This window comes from Chiloscyllium plagiosum, chromosome 17, assembly GCF_004010195.1.
Source record: "Chiloscyllium plagiosum isolate BGI_BamShark_2017 chromosome 17, ASM401019v2, whole genome shotgun sequence".
NCBI classification, from domain to species: domain Eukaryota; kingdom Metazoa; phylum Chordata; class Chondrichthyes; order Orectolobiformes; family Hemiscylliidae; genus Chiloscyllium; species Chiloscyllium plagiosum.
Window position 1 is genome coordinate 67,634,051 of NC_057726.1, and position 16,305 is coordinate 67,650,355.

Consider the following 16,305-nt stretch of genomic DNA (forward strand, 5'->3'; position numbering starts at 1 on the left):
TGTCAGTGGAAGAGTATTGATGGGGATGCAGAGAGAGGAAGAAATGGAGGGCTTGGGGCCCTGGTCATGACGGATGGACTGAATGTCCATGGTGAAAATGAGGGGGCCAGGGAATCGCACGTCTTGGAGGAGATGGAGGTCGTGGGTATGTCCCAAACATATGTGGGAAGTTCCTGGATCGGGGAGATAGAACAGTGTGGGGATGAGTTCGGTGGGGCAGGAGCAGGCCGAGACGATGGGTCAGCCGGGGTAGTCCGGCTTGTGTATCTTGGATAGGAGGTAGAACCAGGCGATGTGGGGTTCCTGAACTATGAGACCGTAAGCAACCTTATCAGCTTAGGGGATCTCCCACCCACAGCATCCAACCTCAACAACCATTCCTGCCCCTGTGATACCCAAGTCTCCGAAATGGCTGCAACATCATACTCCTTGGATCACATTTTAATCACCTTCCCAAATAATTACCTGTGTGACTCAAGGTAAAATTTTGACTGAGTATGCTTCTGGGAAATACTTCGAGGCTAGCTAAAGGAACTATATAGAGTCATAGAGGTGTACAGCACGGAAACAGACCCTTCGATCCAACTCGTCCATGCTGACCAGATATCCCAACCTAATCTGGTCCTCTTTGCCAGCACTTGGCCCATATCCTTCTAAGGAGGAGAAAGTGAGGTCTGCAGATGCTGGAGATCAAAGTTGAAACTTTATTGCTGGAACAGCACAGCAGGTCAGGCAGCATCCAGGGAACAGGAGATTCGACGTTTCGGGCACAGGCCCTTCTTCAGGAATGGCTAAAGGAACTATATATCCTTCTAAACCTTCCTATTCATATATCCATTCAGATGCCTTTTAAATGTTGTAATTGTACTGGCCTCCACCACTTCCTCTTACAGGGATTGCCATATACACACACACACCACCCTCTGCATGAAAAATTTGACCCTTCGGTCCCTTTTAAAGTTTCCCCTATCAGCCTAAACCTCTGCCCTCTAGTTCTGGACTGCCCCACTCCAGGAAAATGATCTTGTCTATTTATCCTATCCATGCCCCTCATGATTTCATAAACCTCTATCAGGTCACCCCTAAGCTCCAGGGAAAACAGCCCCAGCCTCTCCTTGTAGCTCACACCCTCCAACCCTGGCAACATCCTTGCAAATCTTTTTTGAACCCTTCCAAGTTTCACAATATTCTTTCGATAGGAGGGAGACCAGAACTGTGCACAATATACAAAAGTGGCCTAACCAATGTCCTGTACAACCGCAACATAACCCCCCAAATCCTGTACTCAATGCTCTTTTAATAAAGGAGAGCATGCCAAAATATAAATGCAAGTTATTTCTGTTGGTGTTCCCCAAAACGTTTGGCCTTGAGTCAGTCATTCACTTTAAAAACCTCCCTCTTATTCCATGCCCTTGTTATTTGTAAAGCAATTTTCTTCATGATATCTTATCAGAAGCATTGCTAAAGTCTAGGCAGATTAAATCTATTGAGTTCCCTTTTTGAATGAATTAATTTATATCCTTAAGAACTCTCTGGTTTTTTTCAAGCAAGATCCACTAACCATAAAACCAGGTTAATGATTTTTTTTATCACTCAGTGTTTCACCTGATGATTCAGAAATAATCTTACATTGAATGTCTAGAATATCTAACCCATGCAGTGAACAGGCTGGATCCTCAACTTCAGTGCAATTAAATTAAATTGAATTTCAAACAATCACTGGACAGTGCTGATGAAATTGGGAAATCAGATATTTCAAGCAAACATTGAGGGTTATTTTCAACTTCACTACTTCTGTGTGGGGGTAATTTAAAGGGCCAGATCATCCCTTGAGAAGCCATCTGACTTTAATTGTTTTTAAACCATAAGCAATGCAATCAATGTAGGAAGATAGTCAATGATAAGTAGAATACATGTTATATGGAGTAAAATATTGCAGTACATTGGGAGGAACAAAGGTCTCTCCATTAGTTCCAAGAAACTAGCAATATTGTATTATATAATATGACTAACAAACTAGCAGTGTAGTAATTTTACCATGTAACTCATTGAAATGCTAATAGGTAGGATTCCAGGAAACAATTTGCCTTTTCAGTTGGATGTAAATACATTTTCGATTGATTAGATAGTATTTCCAAGAACATTCATCACATAAGTCTGTCGTTCCCTACATATCCTGCCATCCCTTTTTCATTTACATAACCACCACATTTGCCTCTCCCAACACTTTCTTGTCACATAGTCACCAACAGAATATCCATTCAAGTGTTCTAATAAAGTGATGAGAACAGTTATAAGGCTAGTATTTTGGGTCCTCAAGGTTGACTTCAGAGCCTGTTCAGAGTTTTTCGAGGCATAGCATGGAAAATGTTCTTGTGTTGTGTGTCATATTTGGGATTCAGCCATAGGCATCTTGTGGTTGGGGTGGTTCACTGTCACTAACTGAGATTTAAAGAGAAGTAGTTCTTAAATAGCATGTAGTTTCTTGCAATTTGGTGGAGCCTTGCAGCCCGCATCTAATCAGTGTTTTCTATGATGCCTCGGGCAACTGTCTGTGTGGAGTTTGCACATTCTCCCTGTGTCTGCGTGGGTTTCCTCCGGGTGCTCCGGTTTCCTCCCACAGTCTAAAGATGTGCGGGTTAGGTGAATTGGCCATGCTAAATTGCCTGTAGTATTAGGTGATGGGTTAAATGTAGGGGAATGGGTCTGGGTGGGTTGCTCTTCGGAGGGTCGGTGTGGACTTGTTGGGCTGAAGGGCCTGTTTCCACACTGTAAGTAATCTAATCAGTAACATGAATTCAATCACTAAACATTTACAAAGTAGTTTCTTTGCTTTCTGGCCAGACTGATAGGATAAAGTCAGGGCACTCTATCGGCAAGAGTACGAAATAGCTAACGATATGTGCTTCATGTTTTACTGAATTTGGATTTTCATGATTTGAATCTGTGAGAACAAGTAAATTTGTAAATGATCACTGATTATTTTTGTAAGAAACCATAATGAAATCATGATTTCATAGTAATGCGGCTGCTTCCCACATATAAAACCATATTATAGCTAAATGTGAACACTTCTCACAATTTTGCTTACTTCATAAAATTCTATCCTATGATAATTTAATAAAACATGTTTTCAGGTCCCACGGATGGTTAAAGTTATCCAGGAGGATTCTCCATACTTCAGAATCATCTGTCCTACTGATGTGGGTCGTAAAGTGGCACCAGGCATGACCACTACTTACAAGCTGCTTTTCAAACCTGGGGAAAACAAGGTGTGTTAACCAGGCATGTTGTTGGTTATAAAAACAATTCAAGTGTTACAAAGGAATCAGAATCAAAGCTGTGGAAGGGTGATTGGTGACTGCATTTCAGGTGCGATGTAGTCACTGAATGCTCAAAAATGTAATGTTATGCGCATGCACACTTTCCAAATTTGATACCAGACATCCTATTTCCCATCTGTGCATTCCAGTCAATTAAAAGTAAATTATCAGCAAAAAAAGTAATGGAAGTGTTATAAGTAGCAGTTCAAGCTTTCACTTACTGATAATCTGCTTAACAATGGTTACTTCGAGATTTGCCAGCACCACTAGCTCCAATTATGGATGAAAAAGCTGAATTTCAGGCATGAAGTGAGAATATTAAGGCAGTAAAGAAATGTGCTTGCCACTATGTAGCCTTAATAACATTTGGAATTCACTGGAATTGGGGAGAATTCTCATTTGATTGGAGTCATATCTAGCACAAAGCAAGATTAGAGCAGTGAGCACAGCTCAACTATTATCAGCTGCTTCACTGATGACATTCCCTCCATCATCAGGCCAGAAGTGAGGATGTTTGCTGATTACTGCACAATGTTCTGTTCCATTCACTATTCTTTGAGTAATGATTCAGTCTGTGCTCACTTGCTGCAATCTTGGACAATATTCAGGCTTGAGCTGAAGATGATGATTAGCATTCTTGTTACACAAGTGTTGCAATGACTACCCCTAAGAAAAGAACAGCTACCCACCTATCCTTGACATGCAGTTGCATTTACATTGTCAAATCCTGCATTATCAACATCCTACAAGTCACTATTATCGAAATGTAGTTTGTCCAGCACAGACACATACAATGGTAGGCTAGAGATTGAGTCTTCTGTGGTGAGTGATTTATCCAATGACTCTGCAAAGACTGTTCACAATGCATAAAAGTCTGGAATGTATTGAATTTTTCTTTACTTGCCTGGATGAGTGCAGCTCCAACATCAAGTAAGAAGTGCATCACCAATAAAATTAAGCAACTTGCTTGATTTCCACCATCTTGAAACATTTCCTCCCTCCAACACATGCTGGCTGCAGTGATAACTGATTACAAAATATATTGCAGCAATTTAGTAAGGCTTCTCTGACAGCTTTTTCCAACCACAACCTGTACCACTCAGAAACACACAGGAAACAAGTGGGTGCACCTCTACCTACAAATTTCCCTCTGAGCCACAATGAACCTGACTTGAAAAGAAATCATCATTTCTTTGTTGTTGTTGGGTTAAAGTTGTGGAACTTGCTGCTTAATAGCACTATGGGAGCATGTTTCCCACTAAGGTATGACTTGTCACTTCCTTCTTGATATAGTTGTGAATTGGCAATAAATGCTGGCATTGCCAGCTATCCGTGCATCCCATAACAAATTATTAAAGCCAATTGCTAAAGAAAAACATAGTGAATAGGACAGATGTCTCTCACTGACTCAAAATAGTGAGACAGATGGGGTTGGAATACTTTCTGCCCCCCGCTACTTCCACTAAGAGACACGGTGATGAAGGCAAGTGAACCCTCTAACAAAACAGTAAGTCAGACATTGATAAGAAAGCAAGGCAATCCTATGTCACTGTAAGCTCTAATCCTCATTTATGGCTTACTGAAACAAAACATTAGGGCCTGCCTGTCAGAAAATATATCCAGAGTGTGGTGCTGGAAAAGCACAGCAGGTCAGGCAGCATCTGAGTAGCAGGAGAATCAACGTTTCGGGCAAAAGCCCTTCATCAGGAAACTGTATCCAGCCTACCTTCCCTCTTGTCACCTGTACTAATTGATAATGCCGAACCTGGGGGAATAGGAAAGGCACCTCGACCCCATAGCTCTATCTTGTCCAAGTGAAAGTTTATAAGATATAGGAGCAAAATGTGGCCATTCAGCCCATCGAGTCTGCCCCACCGTTCGATCATGGCTGGTGAGCTCCTCAGCTCCATTTTCCTGCCTTCTCTGCGTAACCCTTCACCCCATTACCAGTTAAACATTTGTCTAACTCATAGTCATAGCATCCTACAGCCCAAACTGGTCCATGCCGGCCAAAATGTCCATCCATGCTAACCCCATTTCCCACTTTGCCCACATTTCCTATCCATGTATTTGTCCAAATGCATTTTAAATGTTGGTAATGTATATTTTTCATTCAGTATTCACACTGGAAAAATATAATGTTGTCAAGGAGACTACTGAGAAACAGGCTACAAGACTAGATTGGATTGAGGTTCAGAAGGAGGAGGTGTTAGAATTTCTGGGAAGTGTGAAAATAGATAAATCTCCTGGGTCAGATGGGATTTATCCTAGGATTCTCTGAGAAGCCAGGGAGGAGATTGCTGAGCCTTTGGCTTTGATCTTTATGTCACCAACTTAATCCTGCATATGTCCTTATACTGCTATAACAAGCCTTTCAACTGCGTTCTTTGCTCCTGAGACAGTTTACTCACCTATCCCACTCCTCAAGTCTCCTTCATTGTTTAATGCATTTTGAGGCACGTCAAATTCCACAACATCTGGATTTGATTCCTCATGCTGCAGGGCAGTTACTAACACCTGTTTCTCCAGTTCCTTTTTCCTATTATAGTAAGGTTTCAACATATTCACATGACATACATGATACAGTTTTTTTTCTATCTGGCGTCTTTACCAGATAGTTCAACTTTTTCTCAATTTGATAGGGACCACTAAACCTGGCTTTGAACAGAGTTTCTATCACAGGTAACAATACTAATACGTCATCCCTATGGGAAACGTCCGAGTCTCAGAGCTTTTATCTGCCACTTGCTTCATCCTATGCTGTGCCCTCTTTAGGTGCTGTTTAGCTAACTCATCTACTTGATTTAATCTCTCCCTCACCTCCAATACGCAATCCAAGTGTGACATCTCCAATTTTGGTCCTGTCAATTTCTCTTTTATTAATTTCAAAGGACCTCTCACCTCATGTCCAAATATTAACTCAAAGTGAGTAAACTGAGTAGATTCATTTTGGGTCATCTCTAATGGCAAACAATATAAATGGGATACCTTTTTCCCAATCATTCGGGTAATCCTGACAGTATGCTCTCAACATGATCTTCAGGATCTGATGCCATATTTTCTTTTCTGGTCAAAGCCTCAATATCTCTTGTCATCCAGGATTCCTTATTACTATCAACCTTGCTCTTCACCCTCACAGGAACATATAGACCTTAAACTCTAGCTATCTCACTGTTAAAGGCCTCCCACTTGTCGGAGGTCCCTTTGACTGCAAACAAACAACTCCAGTCAACCCTACACACTCCTGTCTAATTCCATCAAAATTTGCCTTGCCCCATTCAGAACTTGAACCTATCGAACAGTTTTGTCCCTCTCCATAACTATTTTAAAATTAATAGATCTACAGTCACTGGTCCCAAAGTGCTCCCCCTTTATCACCTCTGTCACCTCTCCTGTTGTATTTCCCAAGAGTAGGTCGAATTTTGCCCTTTCTCGAGTAAGGACCTCTAAATACTGCTTGAGGAAAATTTCCTGAATGCACTTAACAAATTCCACCCCATCTAAGCCCTTCACACTGTGATGCTCCTCCTTAAATTTACTAGCTGTCCCAGCATCCACTGCACTTTGGGTAGCACATTCCAGAGATTCGCAAGCCCTTTGGGAGAAGTAATTTCTCCTCATATCTGTTTTAAATTTGCTACCCCTTATCCGAAGATTTATATCTACTCCAGGTCTATTTTATCCATACCTTTTATCATCTTTTATACCTCAATTTGATCGCCCTTCACCCTTCTGAATTCTAGAGAGTATAGGCCTAAACTGTTAAATCTCTCTTCATAAGGCAAATCCCTCATCTCTGGGATCAATCGAGTGAACCTTCCCCGAACCACCTCCAAAGCCATTACTTCTTTCCTCAAATAAGGAGACAAAACTGCATAATACTCAAGGTGCAGTCTCACCAATGCCTTGTATAGTTGCAACAACGCTTCCTTACCTTCATATTCTATTCTTTAGCTGTAAAAGCCAACATTCCATTCGCTTTCTTTATTATCTATTATACCTGCATGCTAGTTTTCAGTGACTCATGAACGAGTTCACCGAGATCCTTCTGCACTAAAGCACCCGGAAGTTGCTCCCCATTAAGATTCAAGGTTGCCTTCCCACTTTTTTGACCCAAGTGCATTATCTCGCAATTATCCACATTAAACTCCATCTATCATATTTTGGCCCACTTTCCTAACTTATCTATATCCATTTGTAAGGTCCTTATTTCCTCATTGCAGTTTACCATCCCGCCCATTTTTGTGTCATCTGCAAATTTGACTATCGAGCCTTCCGTCCCAAGTCGTTAATAAAGATTATAAGTAGCTGAGGTCCAAGGACCGAACCCTGTCACACCCCACTAGTTCCATCCTGTCTTCCAGAAAAAGAAACGTTTATCCCGACTCTGACTTCTGTCCATCAGCCAGTTATCTATCCAAGCCAATAAATTACTTATTAATTCACAAGGTTGGATCATATCTTTTGTGCGGCACCTTATCAAAGGCCTACTGGAAGTCCAGATATGTTATATCTACAGGATACCTATTATCCACTTTGCTTGTTACATCTTCGAAGAACTCTAGGAAATCAGTCAAACATGATTTGCTCTTCATAAAACCATGCTGAATATGATGGATAGCATTTCGACTTTCCAAATGACCTGATACTGTTTCCTTGATAATTGATTCTAAGACTTTCCCCACCACAGATGTTAAACTAACTGGTCCGTAATTTCCCACATTTAGCCTTTTTTGAATAAGGGCATTACATTAGCAATTTTCCAATCCACTGGAACCTTTCCACTGTCCAGGGATATTGTAAGCTGTGGATCCACTATCCCTGCTGCCAATTCCCTAGAATGTCAGCCATCAGGTCCAGGGGGCATGTCTATCCTCAATCCTAATAGTTTCTGAATATCTTTTCCCTATCGATATTGATTGTTCTAGGTTCTACCTTTACTATTGCCTTTGACTTGCCTATTCCAATAGGAATGGTACGGTTGTTCTCCACCATGAAAACTGAGGCGAAGTGTTGATTCAGCATCTCTGCCATCTCAGTGTTCCCCACTATTAGCTCTCTGATTTCATCTTCCAAGGGACCCTTGCCCACTTACATTTTATCCCTGTGTCTTCCTCCCTTCCCCTCTTCACCTCCCAACATGCACTTGCCTCTTCCCTGGAATCAATTGTCTCTTCTGTGAGTAGAAACAGAAACTCTGAGCAGGACTAGGCCACTTGGATCTTGGAGTCTGCTATGCCATTCAATATGATCATGGCTGATCCTCTATTTCAGAGCTGCAGAAATGTGTTTACCACTAAGGTATGACTTGTTACCACCTCCTTGAGGTAATTGTGGATCGGCAATGAATTCTAGCATTGCCATCCATCCATATATCTCATAAACAAAGTATTAAACCAGTTACCAACTCCTTCCCCACTGTTGCCAGATTTTTGAATGGACCTCTTCAATGTTAATTCTGATCTTTCTATCTGCACTTCCTCTGTGGATGTAACATTGTATTCTGCACTATGTTCTGCTACGCTGATGCACATTGTATGGTATAATCAGCCTGTATAGCACACAAAACAATGTTTTTCATTATATCTTGGTATAAATGACAACAATAAATCAAATTCAAACTCAAGCTCAATTGCTCAGATAAAGAATAACAGAGTGTTTAGGGCATATGACCCTTTTAAAAGTATAGTGCCATATTCCCATTTTCTTCTCTTTAAAATCTAAAAAATGTATCTTATCTCTTTCATGAATATAATCAGTGGCTTGGCCTCCATAGCCTTCTGTGGTAGATGTTTCCACAGGTTCACTTTCCTTTATTGGATGAAATGTTTTCCTCATCTCAAAACTAGAATGGCCTACCTGCTATCCTGAGAATATGTTCTCTGGTCCTAGACACTCCAAACAGGGAAAGCATCCTTTCTGCATCTCCTGTGTCCGGTCCTGTTAGAATTCTATGCATTTTGATCAGATCCCCCTTCTTCCTTTTAAACTAACGAATACAAGCCCAGTTGAACCAATCTCTCCATATAGGACAGTCCTGCCATCCCAACATCAGGCTCATGAACCTCCACTGCACTCCCTGTATGGCAACTATATCCTTTCTTAGGTAGGAGGACTAAATTGCATTAGCGACACTTGAGGAGAGGAATTAAATAACCAATTCCATATTTGCTGTTTTATTCTTTCAGGATTATATCCATGAATTGATCTGTGTCACAGAGAGGGAGAAGTTTTTGGTGCCTGTAAAAGCTATTGGTGCACGTGCTATCTTGGACTTCCCAGATTTTATCAATTTCTCCACATGTCCTGTCAAGTACAATACTCAGAAGATTCTCCTAGTTCGGAACATTGGTAAAAGAGAAACAAAGTTCACCCTCCAAACCCAAAAGTAAGAACAGTGGCATTGTTTTTATGTGGTGAATCAGGGTTGGGGAAATAATTCAATGAATTATTTGTTCACGATTGCTTGTTGGTCACACTATTGAAGAGCAATAATACTAAATGCCTACCAATCAAAAATTCTGAGATGTTTCAAGGTGAATGATCAAGGTGTGGGGGTGGGGGTGGGGAGGTGGTGGGGGTGGGAGGGCAGGTCAATAAACCTGGACTAATTACCTGATTCAGCTAAAGTTTTTAGCTTGGAGAAGTTGGAAAATGTGGCACACTGACAAAGGAATTGTTGAATCCATTGATAACAGTAAAGAAGGGAAAGGATTTGGATGTAATGAAAACACAACCTGCTACAAATATTCAGCAGCTCAGAGAGCATCTGTGGAGAAAGAAACTGAGGTAATGTTTAATGTCAATATTAGAAATTATATCAGCTATCCCCAAGACGCTGAATTTTTCTCCAAGCACTGCTGTCACCATATCCTTCAATCCACATTCATAGCCATGCGTTACCATATGCATATTCTCAATTCTCTTATCAGCAATGCTGACTAATCCTTTGTCCTTCCTCGTCTGCAGATCTGTTTCTTCCTTTGCCACATTTCAGAGCTTTCGCTTTATTTTGGGCTTAAATTGTTGAATGTTGGTATTTCCTACCTCAGCACTGGAAAACGTGTGGGAGCACACCTCTGCTTCTGAATACTGCTCCTCAGTCATTAAATGCTCTATGGAAGAAGTACTAGCTCAGGGAGCTACCATCAAATCAGAATTGTGATGGATGAGCCACTGCTACGATTGCACCAACTCCAGCAGAACAAAGTGCCATGTGCTCAGGCCGAAAGTAGGTCTGGACACTGTTGGCAGCTCACAGGGAAGAGAAGTGTGATGCGATGTGAGGCCAGATTGCAAAGGTGGGATGGTATAGGGGACAATGGGGTTGATGTTCTCAGTTCAGGAAAAGGGGTGGGCCTTTTGTGAGGTTTTTGACAAAAGTCAGTGTAGCATAACGTGCTGGACTTCCATCCCACCCTGCTGATTCCCAATTAATTTTTATTATAACCAGATTGGAAGAGGCCTTTCAGAGGGCTTCAGTTGAGGGAAGGGCAGATGGGCTGCCTGAGGCCTCACTGGCTCCCACCCAGCAGTACAATCATTGACAGGTTGGGGGTGAGTAGGTTGTTGGCAGGAAGGACAAATAAAGCTTCCATTCCATTTTTGCAAACCTACTAGCTTCAACTGTAAAATTCTGCCCTTTGCCTTCCTTTCAGATGTTCAAGACATTAAGTTTCAATAAATGTTTAAAACAGAGTTCTGAAGAAAGGACCTAAAATGCTAACTGTTTCATTCTCCGCAATTGCTAACTTACTTGATAAGCATGTCAAACTTTTCAGTTTATATTTTAGATTTCTGGCATTCTTAATGTTTTACTTTTACACATACTTGTTGACCATTCAGTATTGATGTGCCACTGCTATTCTCCCATTTTTTTCCTCAGCATGTCTTTAACTTTGTTATTCCAACTCAGGCTAAAGGATCATTTGCAGAACTCTGTGTTAGGATCTCATCTGATGGTACTATTGGACAAGTCAGATCCCAGAGTGAAACCTGGTTTGACACACAAGGAAATCGATATTTTCCTTTCATTTACTATTTAGGTCAGCCATTGAAGACATTTACAAGAGGCTGCTAATGTACCCTTTACAAAAGAATTACAGAATTACTGAATCACGACAGTTGTTATGTTTAGAAGGAGGCCATTCTGTCTGGTGTTTCTGCACTAGCTGTCTGAGCATTTTTGACTTAGTGCCACTCTCTTGCCATTACCCTATGACTTGCCACATTTTTCTAAATAAATAATGATCTATTGCTGTCATGAATGTCTCAATTGAACGTGTCTCCACCAACTCTACCACATATTCTATTTTCCAATTACTCACTGTATGACAGTGTTTCTTCCCTTACATTTGCTTCTTTTGCAAATCACTTTCGATCTACGTCACATGGTTTTTTCTCCTTTACAAGCAGAAATAGTTGTCCATCTATTCTGGCCAGACATGTGATGGTTTAGAAAATTTCTAACAGATCTAAAGAACGTATAAGTTTATCACGGGAAAGACGTGCACAAACTATGTTACACTATACAAGAACCTATTTGAACAATGTTCTTACAAATAGAAAAAGAAATACAAATACAAAAAGAAAATGTAATGCTTTATACCCCCAGCAATAACTTTGCAAATACTCAGGTATCAGTGAAGAATCACCCCTGTCTTCACGCTAAAGCTTCTTGCACACCTATACTTAGTTATCTTAAATACATTTCTGCTGTTTGTTCCCTCATTATGGTTTGCTTTAGCTAATGTCCCTATCTCTACCGGGCAGTACAGTGGCTTATTGGCTAGCACTGCTGCCTCACAGCAGCAGAGACCTGGGTACAATTCCATCCTCAGGTGACTGTGTGTGGAGTTCGCACATTCTCCCTATGTCTGCGTGAGTTCCTCTGGGTACTCTGGTTTCCCTCCACAGTCCAAAGATGTGAGGTTAGGTGGATTGGCCATGCTAAATTACCCATAGTGCCTAGGGATGTGCAGGTTAGGGGGGATTGGCCATGCTGAATTGCTCATAATGCCCAGGGATGTGCAGGTTAGGGGGGGATTGGCCGTGCTAAATTGCTCATAGTGTCCAGGGATGTGTAGTGTAGGTGGGTTAGATAGGTAAATGCAGGGTTAAAGGGATAAGGTAGTGGGGTGGGTCTAGGTGGGATACTCTTTGGGTGGATCATTGTGGACTCAATGGGCTAAATGGCCTACTTCCACACTATAAGGATTTTGTGATTCTATGAAGTCCCTTAAATTAAGCTGCATCTCATTTCTTCCTTTACAGGATTGTAAGATGTCTTCCTATCTGACACTTCCAAAGCCTGCTGTTTCTGGGTTTTATTTCACACTTGACTTCTCAGCACTTCAGGCTTGGGACTGCTAATAACAGACCTCTTCTATCTAAATGTTCTGTTCCCTCTCCCTCTGGTCAGTTAAAACTCAAGTCAGCAAACATCTCAACAATTGTCTCCCCAAGTGGATTTCTGATCATTTAGCCAAAATCACATGACTTGGAAATATTGTTCGGAACTCCATTGTGGATGAGTGTGTTCCCACATATCTGGTGCCCTTGTCCTTCTGGATGGAAGTGGTCATGGGTTTGGAAGGTGCTGTCTTAGGAAACTTGGTGAATTTCTGCAGAGTATCCTGTAAATAGTGCATGCTGCTGCTACTGAGTGATGGATGAACTGTGGTGCCAATCTGCTGGGATGCTTTGAACTTCTTGAGTGGTGTTGGAATTGCATTCATCCGGGCAAGTCACATTCCTAACTTATGCTTTGAAGACTACCTTGAAGAACTCCTGGAGAGATGTCCTGGAGCTGAGATGACTGACCTTCATCGACCACAACTATCTGTGTACTTGGTATGGCTCTAATTGATGGACAGTTTTTCCTTATTTTGCATTGACTGATTGACTCCAGCTTTGTTAAGGCTTCTTGATGCCCCACTCTGTCAAATACAGAGTTAATTCAGTGCTTAAAATGTTTTTGGCTGTTTCAAAACTCATGGAATTGTAAAAAAAATAATTTTAAGTAAGTTTCCTGTAATTGTTAAGAACTTGAGTTTTCTCCTGGCAAAACTGAGAGAAGAATTTGCAAAAATATATCCAGCTTAGTCAGGGAGGTGTACATTTCATTCTCATGCTGTCCTCCTGTTCTTCTTGCTGCTCTCAACCTCCTGATTTAGAAGCATCTGTCACCTCACTAATATGTTTCTTAATCCAGGTAATATACTAGAAGCAAAAGTAGCGCTAATGTTGATTGTCCCCAGTATGACACTCATAAATTTCCCAGTCCCAACATAATTGCTCCCACTTATGCCTGCTGGTTTCCAACTTGTTAATCAGTGTGTTATTGATTCCCAGTATTTACCTGCTCACTTGCTATGAGCTTACCATTGATGTTAAATGCTCTTGGGAAGTCTAGTTGCATCATGTTTGTAGGAGTTCAAACAGATGGGGGCGGCACGGTGGCTCAGTGGTTAGCACTACTGCCTCACAGCACCAGGGTCCCAGGTTCAATTCCAGCCTTGGGTGACTGTCTGTGTGGAGTTTGCACATTCTCCCCGTGTCTGCATAGGTTTCCTCTGGGTGCTCCGGTTTCCTCCCACAATCCAAAGATGTGCAGGTCAGGTGAATTGGCCATGCTAAATTGCCCATAGTGTTAGAACATAGAACATAGAACAATACAGCACAGAACAGGCCCTTCGGCCCACAATGTTGTGCCGAACATTTGTCCTAGCTTAAGCACCCATCCATGTACCTATCCAATTGCCGCTTAAAGGTCACCAAAGATTCTGACTCTACCACTCCCACAGGCACCGCATTCTATGCCCCCACCACTCTCTGGGTAAAGAACCCACCCCTGACATCTCCCCTATACCTTCCACCCTTCACCTTAAATTTATGCCCCCTTGTAACACTCTGACAAATGTTAGGTGCATTTGTCAGAGGGAAATGGGTCTGGGTGGGTTACTCTTCGGAGGATTGGTATGGACTGGTTGGGCCGAAGGGCCTGTTTCCACACTGTCGGGAATCGAATCGAATCAAATGATTTACGCTGTCACTTCAAAAATGTGCATCAAACGGGATATGCGATTTTGATTGTGACTTAAAAGGTTGTTATGGTACTGATGGTGTGCACTTCTGATAACTGAGTGGATTCTGGGTAATCCAAGATGGAGGACGTGAAAAGTTTCTGGCTGTAACAGCTGCTCCTTTTTTTGAGGTATTTTAGGTGTTGGAGGCGATTTCCTCGAATTCCAGGAGTAGCAATTACTGTTTTATGTGCTGTTGCATTGTTTTGGAACTTTGCAAAAAAAAAGTCAAAACAACAGCAGTTTTAAAAGGGAGAAGAGCAGACAAAGGAAGTACATGGTGAGGACAGTGCAGGAGAGAGAGAGAGAACCTGCATAGTTACCGCCTTTGTTGTTTGAATTCGTGTATTGCTGGACATTGGAGTGCATCTGGGAAAATGAACAAATAGTGAAATTCACAACTAATCTTGGAGGAACCGGTTTGGGCGAAGTTCGCAGCACAGAATCAGATAAGTTAATTGTTATTTTAAGTCTGTCCAAGAGAAAGGCTGGATTAGTGAGTACAGTGGGTTCTTTCTTGATTATATGTTCTGGGAGATAAGTCTCTTGATTAAACTTAAAATATAAGCCACAGCTATTAATTTAACCTGGGGCAGTGTTTGTAGAGGAATAAGACGGTGTTATTTTCTGGGTCTGTAGATTGTGAAGGAGCAAAAATGGCCTTTGCAGTGATATGTACTTCTTGTCAGATGTGGGAGTTTAAAGAGAGTTTAACGGATACTGCGGATTATATCTGCCATAAATGCTGTTGGATGCGAATCTTATCAGATCGAGTGGATCGTTTGGAGAGACAGAGAAGCGATGAGGAATTTGCAACAGCAACAGTGTGTGATGGATGGCAGTTATAGGAAGGGGGGCGATGTCTCAGATACAGTCACTTCAGGAAGGGTAAGAGAGGTAGGCACCCAGGGCAGGAGTCTTTTGTGGATATACCCATTTCAAATAGGTATGCTGTTTTGGAAAATGTAGGGGGTGGTGGATTCTCAGGCGAACGTAGTATGAACAGCCAAGTTTCTGGTATTGAGACTGGCTCTAATGCAACGAGGGGTACGTCGGCTTCCAAGAGATCAATTGTGTTAGGGGATTCTGTAGTCGGAGGCACAGACAGACATTTCTGTGGCCAGCAGAGAAAGAGCAGAATGGTGTGTTGTTTCCCTGGTGCCAGGATCAAGGATATCTCAGAGAGGGTGCAGAATGTTCTCACGGGGGAGAGGGGCCAGCAGGGGGTCATTGTCCATATTGGAACCAACAACATTGGAAGGGAAAAGGTTGAGACTCTGAAGGGAGATTACAGAGAGTTAGGCAGAAATTTAAAAAGGAGGTCCTCAAGGGTAGTAATATCTGGATTACTCCCAGTGCTACGAGCTAGTGAGGGCAGGAATAGGAGGATAGAGCAGATGAATGAGCTGGTGTATGGGAGAAGGAATCACATTTTTGGGTTGAAGTGAGCTGTACAAGAAGGACGGATTTGGAAAGGGACTAATATACTGGCAGGGAAATTTGCTTGAACTGCTTGGGAGGATTTAAACTAGTAAGGTGTGGGGGTGGGACCCAGGGAGATAATGAGGAAAGAGATCGATCTGAGACTGGTACAGCTGAGAACAGAAGTGAGTCAAGCAGTCAGGGCAGGCAGGGACAAGGTAGGACTAATAAATTAAACTATTTATGTCAATGCAAGGGGCCGAACAGGGAAGGCAGATGAACTCAGGGCATGGTTAGGAACATGGGACTGGGATATCATAGCAATTACAGAAACATGGCTCAGGGATGGGCAGGACTGGCAGCTTAATGTTCCAGGATACAAATGCTACAGGAAGGATAGAAAGGGAGGCAAGAGAGGAGGGGAGTGACATTTTTGATAAGGGATAGCATTACAGCTGTGCTGAGGGAAGATATTC

General features: G+C 41.9%; 1 protein-coding gene across 2 annotated transcripts in view; it reads left to right on the forward strand.

Annotated features, from left to right (window-relative positions):
* Positions 1 to 16,305, forward strand: part of hydin (HYDIN axonemal central pair apparatus protein) — a 915,145-nt gene that overhangs the window by 93,088 nt on the left and 805,752 nt on the right. For both annotated transcript variants that reach the window (XM_043707374.1, XM_043707375.1), the window contains 2 exons: positions 3,138 to 3,272; positions 9,512 to 9,711. In XM_043707374.1, the coding sequence (XP_043563309.1) occupies positions 3,138 to 3,272; positions 9,512 to 9,711 (335 nt within the window). The remainder of the gene's footprint in view (positions 1 to 3,137; positions 3,273 to 9,511; positions 9,712 to 16,305) is intronic.